Here is a 6785-nt window from a genome sequence, read left to right as displayed (position 1 = left end):
ACTTGTGGACTTAAGACACCTAATATTGGTGTCTCTTTAGTATCATGAAGAAAGATGTCCCTTATCAAACTAGCATTCCAGAGAAGCACTGCATTCTAATGTATAATTAAAATGACTTCTTCTGACATTCAAATTCATTTCTCCTCATGCAGGCTGCAATAGAGAGCTAGTATTCTAAATAAATCAAAATCGAATTAAAGCACCTTCTGTGAAGAAACGGAAACAAGTTTCAAAGTAGACATCCAGCTGATAGCAGGACTATCCAGCTGAGGCAGACCTATGAGACAACCCAGTGGTTAACAGCTTGATAGAAGGATTTAAGTCTACAACAGTACTGTTCAAGAGCTGCTAAAGCAGGAGGAAGAGAAAGATGAAAATAATTTCTCATTCATTGCTGTCATAAATGTGCGTCCTCTACGACCAGCTCTGTGCTATGTGTTATAAGAATGCCTAGTCTCTGCTTCCTTCCTGTGAATCAGTGTGATTGTGATACAGATAAAAAGTGGCATTGAGATTCTAGTGCTGAGCCCCACAATGCCAAAGGGAATTGGGACTGAGTATCTTGAAAAAAGAAAGACATTTATCCACAAAAATAGAACACAATATTTATTGTCTTGTTTTCCTGTAATGCAGCCGTTTGCTTTGATGCTTATCGCTGCACCGTTTCCTCTTTTTGTGGAGTGAGACGTGGATGTTGCTCAGTGAACTTCCCTGTCTTCCTTACGCAAGAAAGGAAATGCTGACTTAACTACACATCTGCAGAACAAGCTCATAGTCTGTGTCTATTCCAGGCGAACTTTCTAAAAGTCAGTGAAATGTCTACCTTTTAAGAAGCACTTTCCATGGAATCTCATCAACTAAATACTCCTAGGTCCAGAAACTGAGAAAAGAAGACAGGGAGAGAAAGGGGGGCGAAAAAGAATGAATTCATTCAACTCTTCTGCGGCACCAGGCACAGGTACAGTTTACAACTTTTCCTCGCCTTCCATAATTCTCTAATCAGGTGAGCGACGTGGTGAGGGCTGGATGGTGAGAAAATATTCAGTGCAGTGAAAAGAATAAGAAAGAGAAGAACGATTGGCAGGCTTCTCGGAAAGCGTGCTGACATGTTTTCAGGCAGAGCTGACAGTTTGCTGTCTCTTACCTTTCTGTCATGCACTGAAGCCCTACTTTCTGTGTAACTCACTTTACTTGTCTGTAAAATGCATCCTGGGGAAGAGGCAGTATTTACTACATGATTGTCAATGTTTTATTTAATTCACAAAGGAACTTGCGATATAAGACTTGGACGGGAAAGAATGGTTACAAAATGAGAAAGAATGGGGGAAGGCCTTAAAGTGCAAAAGTATCTTTTTAAAATATTTTTATTTATGTGCATGAGTGTATTGTCTGCATGTATATAAGTGCATCCATGTCATACAACACCCATGGAGGTCAGAAGAAGGTGCTGGATCCCCTGGAACTGGAGCTACAGATGGTTGTTAGTCATCATGTAGGTGCTGGGAATCAAACCCCGTCCTCTGCAAGAGCAGCCAGTTCTCTTAACCACTGATCCAACTCTCCTGCCCCCAAAATATATTTTTAACTGAGAGACTTAGGTAGGAAACCGTATTCATGAGTCAGGGTCTTACATTCAGCCGTGGACTACCCTGGTGGTTCTTAAACTGTGATTTTCAGACGGACAGTATCTTTATACAGACGAGTCCCACACAACTTCCCCGAATTGTTAATTCTAGGGATGAGGCCCACCAGTCTCCATGCAATGTGGATGCATGGAAAAGTTTGGGGATAGCTAAATACAGGCAATTGAAATCTCTTGGATCTTGCTTTGGGAAGATGGACCGTGTTTTATATTTTTCTTCCAACAGAGAAAGTGTGCTCCAAAAATTCTCAAGCATTCTCATGGACTGTGGCTGGGGCCTCCATCCTGTTTCTCAGTGTCTGTTTCATCACCAGATGTGTTGGTGGGTTCTGAAGGTCAAATTCACTCTCTTTCTCAGTGGAAGATGTTAGGGGTAAACTCTTGTTACATGTCACATCTCTTCTCCTGCACTGAGTCTTTTCTTTCTTTTCTGTTTTATTTAGATACATTATTTTTTGATATTGATTACTTTAATTGAAACTGTGCCAATTCAGTTAATCAACAGTGTTCGTAGGCCCAACTAGAGCTTATGTTCTCCCCTGGGTTTTTGACCAGATTTATGGGACCATTTTTATTTCACTTTTCTCCCTATTTATCCTCAAGTTATAAGCTATTCTCCAAGGCAGAAACTCCAATCCAAAACCATTGCCAAATTTAAGTTATCTCTAACACATTTCATGATACATATTTTCCATCTCCTTGGTGGTCCTGAGTTCATTCTTTTGTACCCCCTGTCATTAGTTTAACCTTCTCTGTGAGATGTTAACTTGGAGCTTGGATGAGTCACCAGAACCAAAGACAACAATTTGCTTTGTGGAAGAAAGTTTAGATGGTTAGACTTGGCATAGGAGGGAATGCAAACATATTCTGGATCTGAAATAAAGTTAATTCATTATAAATGGGGAAAGCCACAAAATGTAAATTACCTCTTTCTTTGATGAAGTGAATCTCAGTGCCTCTGTATGTGGAGGGAAATATATGTAGTAAGAAAACAGCATGATAATTGTCCACATTTTGTTGTGAACACAGAACTGAAGACAGTTATTTATTTTAAGGGAACAATTCAGCATTAACTGTGTCATTTTTCTCTACTAGTGACATATCACAGCTTTCAAATTAGTAACGAGAAAAAGCTACTACCACATGAGAATTTCAAGGAGCTGTCCTGCCACAGCGATGCGTCAGGTACAACAGTCCACAAAATCGAATGTTAAAATAGATGTATCAACATTATTCTAGTTTCTCGATTGACTTTAGGATAAGGAAAAATATAATGGAATTGGGAACCATTTTTCCAAAATGAAATGAAAAATCCTGTCTGTGTAGAGAGTGGTAAGTAACTGATGAGAAGAGAGAAATAAACTCTGGAAATGTAAGTAGCAGTGGGATAGGATATTGCAGTAAGCTTTTAGAATAAATTTGAGATATATATCTAAATGGTGAGTCTGAAAATGAAAGAACTTGTTCCCAGGAGTAGAAGCTTTCTCTATTCACCTGCTTCCAAGATGAAGTGAAAGTGGAAAATATGTATGGAGAATTTTAAAATACCTAAGAAAAATTCTCCGAAAGTTCTTATATAATATCATAGCCCAAGACTTAGCAAAATGCTACTCAGCGCTGAGAAAGTGAATTGCTTCTTTTAGCTACAGGTTCCTTGCTATCAAATCAAGGGAACAATTTATGTTTAATAAACTTCAAGGATTAAAATTCTACAATGCTAAGAAATTTATCCCCTTTTAGAGGATTGGTAAGACTATATTGTTTAGACACTAAGAGATGTTGGCTTGGAAGTCACTCAGAGAAAATTCATAATTTTCTGACCTTGTCAATGTAAGAACAGAAAATTGAGTTCTATATCAATTATATAACTGAGATAAACTATGCATAACATTATGCTTACTGGTACTGACATCTAGAAAATAAAGATGTTGTTCAAAAAAGAAGAAAATGGATGCTTATGTTTATTGACATTGGAATTATCTAAAAGTCTTAGAGAGCAAGATACAGGATGTAAATAAGGTTCTATGGTTTTGGCCTGTTCATGTTGGACTCCACAGGATCAGAAGAAAAATTTGCTGGCATTCACGGAACACTTCTTCCCCTAGGTTCAGTCAAAAATTGCTGTCCTGTGAACTGGGAACATTTTCAATCTAGCTGTTACTTTTTCTCTATGACCACGATGACGTGGATATTGAGTTTAAAAAACTGTTCAAGCATGGGGGCTCATCTGGTAGTCATCAACACAAAGGAGGAACAGGTAATTGGGGTACATGCTCCTCAACGCTGTGATGATCTTCCTAAGATCCAACCTTTCTGCATAGCTGTGCATAATGTCTGAGCCACAACTCTTTGTTAAATGAACACACTGAAATGTATGCTGCTCCTACTATTTGTGTGTCATGACTTAATTCGTATTCATTACTAGAGGAACCTTGAAAAAGCTGATTGTTATACGGAGTTCCAATATTAATTGGACGAGATTAGGAATTAACTAACACTTTGTTTATGAACATGTCATATGAATGAGAATAAACAGTGTCTGTGCATTGTTTCTAGCTGCACTTAATAATTTTTGTGCTAGATAAATACATTGGATATGACTGCTATTAAAATAGACAAATTTTGAATGAATTACTGAGAATCTCCTATTGAAGGTGAAGGAGCTCTTTATTCAATTGTGGTACTCCAATTTTTCCATAATAAAGAAATTAGTAGATGATCTTCGGTGACCTTACAATTTGAGGCATGTTTATGTACCATGTCTAGTCTTGATCTATTTTCATTTTTGTTGAGTTTTTGTAATTATCATTCAATATATTTTATTGCATTTAGAGTCCCTCCCCCATCTGCACACCCACCCAGTACTTCTCACCCAATTTTATGTACTCTATTATACACATATTTCACCCCCCCCCACACACACATATGAGGCGAGAGTCAATCTAGTTTAAGGGTAGACTCTTGGTAGGTTGACCCACACCAAAGGGTCTAATTCTACTCTTTCTATATCCTTTCTCAAATAGATAGACAGATGATAGATAGATAGATAGAGATGATTGATAGATAGATGATAGATAGATAGATGATAGATAGATGATTAGATGATAGATAGATAGATAGATAGATAGATAGATAGATCTTTTAAAATGAATTATATTCAACATCTCTTCAGAACTGAAATAATTTCCTCTTTTTATTATTATATATCTTCTATAGGAATTTCTTTTTCATACAAAACCTAAAAAGAAAGAATTTTATATTGGACTGACAGACCAGGTGACTGAGGGTCAGTGGCAATGGGTGGATGACACACCTTTCACAGAGTCTCTCAGGTATGTACCATATTACAGGAAGATTGTCACATTGTTATAACCCTAAAGTAAGACCATGTTGGGGGAACTCTCTGAAGTTGCTTTTGTTACAGTGAGGTGCTCAGGCCTAGCATTGTTGATGTTAGATACAGGAAGAAGGAAGTAAGAAGTACAAGCTCCTGTCTCTCTCATTTCCTAGGCCTATCACAAGAAAAAAAGAGAAATAATAGATTAAGATGAAAAGGGCGAGTTGGATATGGTGGCACACACCTTTTATCCCAGTGCTTAGGAGGCAAAAGCAGGTGGATGTGAGATCGGAGCCAGCCTGGTCTACATAGCAAGTTCCAGGCCATCGGGGGCTACAGAGAGACCCTGTCTTAAAAGAGAGAGGGGAGAAGGAGGAAGGGGGGAAAAGAGAGAGAGAGAGAGAGAGAGAGAGAGAATGAAAATAGAAGAATCATTTACTTATAACGCAGATCAAAAAAAGAGTAAAATTGAGTCTTATGCCCTAAAACAGAAGTTAATGAGAAAAATGGTAATTTGAGACAGTGTATTCGTACCCTGAAGCCCCCTCTCCTCTTAGTAATGGCCTTGCCTCATTCGAACAGTACATTTATGGCAATTACACATTTCTGAGATAGATCAGTGTTGCTCATCTTATTCAACATTTGAAGAAAGTAAATGTCAGGGAGTGAACGACTCACTCAGCTAGTTCACAGCAACTCTGAGTGTGGTGCTTGGCTGTCCCAAATGCTAGAAAACCGCAGCACTGTAACACTGAAGGACGCACTAAGGAAACACGAACACCAACAGAACAAAGCAAGCACACGCAACATGAGGTGGGTGCAGAGGAAACAAACCCATAGTGTCGTCAACCCTACCGTGACTTCTCATTTTGAGTCATGAAAATGGATGAATCCATGGAGATGGATGACAGAATAGAAATCCAGAAAGGTCCTCAACAAAGCTGATGACAAAGACAAGAGGATTTGCTTTTCTTCCTGGATAAAATAGAGATTAAAATCCCTACCTCACAAAATGATAAAGTTAAATAACACATTTATAATTTGCTTCATATATTAAGTCACTTTCTCTCCTCATGCCGGAATGTAAAATCTCCTGTATTTCCCTTTGTTAGCTTCTGGGATGAAGGGGAGCCCAACAACATTGTTCTGGTGGAGGACTGCGCCACCATAAGAGACTCTTCAAATCCGATGCGGAATTGGAATGATGTGCCCTGTTTCTTCAATATGCCTTGGATTTGTGAAATGCCAGAAATAACTCCTTTGGACTAATAAAAATGAACACAGAACGCTCAAATGAAGAGGAGCAAGAATGGGGCAACATCCAAACCCAACATGAGAAAAGTGTTCACTGCGTATCATAAGGATTCTTAAGTATTTGTTACTCTGATATTAAAATAAGTTTTCATTCTTTATTTTTGTTTTTGTTTTGTTTTGTTTTTTTAAAACAGGGTTTCCCTTTATCCCCAGCTGGCCTGGAACTGGCTATGTAGACCAGGCTGGACTTGACCTCACAGAGATTTGCTTGTCTCTGCCTCCTGAGAGCTGGGATTAAAGGCGTGTGTCATATGCCCCACAGTTGTTTTCATTGTTAAAGTTCATGGCACTGACTAATTTTCTCTCCATTATTCTGAAGTCGTCTTTTCAGAATACACAAAGCAATTCACTAACACATGTAGTGACAGGAAAGGAACTCCCCTTTGACATGAGTCTTCCTTGTGAATATTCATACGAAATCCAGGTATAGAAAGCAGGTACAGAGTCAGCAAAGAAGGTTCCAGAAAGTGACTGTGAATGATCCCCTGATCA

General features: G+C 38.5%; 1 protein-coding gene across 2 annotated transcripts; it reads left to right on the top strand.

The window, feature by feature from the left end:
- The first annotated feature begins 748 nt into the window (after nt 1–748).
- Clec4e (C-type lectin domain family 4 member E) lies at nt 749–6391 on the top strand. 2 transcript variants are annotated; one of them, XM_017796164.2, is made up of 6 exons: nt 749–958; nt 1869–1964; nt 2738–2827; nt 3700–3899; nt 4859–4974; nt 6092–6391. In XM_017796164.2, the coding sequence occupies exons 1-6, from the start codon at nt 922–924 to the stop codon at nt 6246–6248; spliced, it is 696 nt and encodes a 231-aa protein (XP_017651653.1). In that variant the 5' UTR covers nt 749–921; the 3' UTR covers nt 6249–6391. The 2 variants fall into 2 exon arrangements, with proteins under 2 accessions (XP_017651653.1, XP_008823564.1); XM_008825342.3 differs by having other exon boundaries at nt 751–958; nt 3748–3899.
- The last annotated feature ends 394 nt before the right edge of the window (nt 6392–6785 follow it).

The sequence above is a fragment of the Nannospalax galili genome, unplaced genomic scaffold (assembly GCF_000622305.1).
Source record: "Nannospalax galili isolate Female #2095 unplaced genomic scaffold, S.galili_v1.0 scaffold589, whole genome shotgun sequence".
Classification (NCBI taxonomy): domain Eukaryota; kingdom Metazoa; phylum Chordata; class Mammalia; order Rodentia; family Spalacidae; genus Nannospalax; species Nannospalax galili.
Note: the sequence above shows the minus strand (reverse complement) of the source record. Positions and strands in the feature narration are given on the sequence as shown.

Bases quoted from the DNA above. Each gene is read 5' to 3' on its own strand.
- Clec4e (XM_017796164.2), top strand. From the start codon at position 922: ATGAATTCATTCAACTCTTCTGCGGCACCAGGCACAG. The intron at 3,900-4,858 runs GTAATTGGGGTA...TATCTTCTATAG, and splicing joins TCAACACAAAGGAGGAACAG to GAATTTCTTTTTCATACAAA. The intron at 4,975-6,091 runs GTATGTACCATA...TCCCTTTGTTAG, and splicing joins CCTTTCACAGAGTCTCTCAG to CTTCTGGGATGAAGGGGAGC.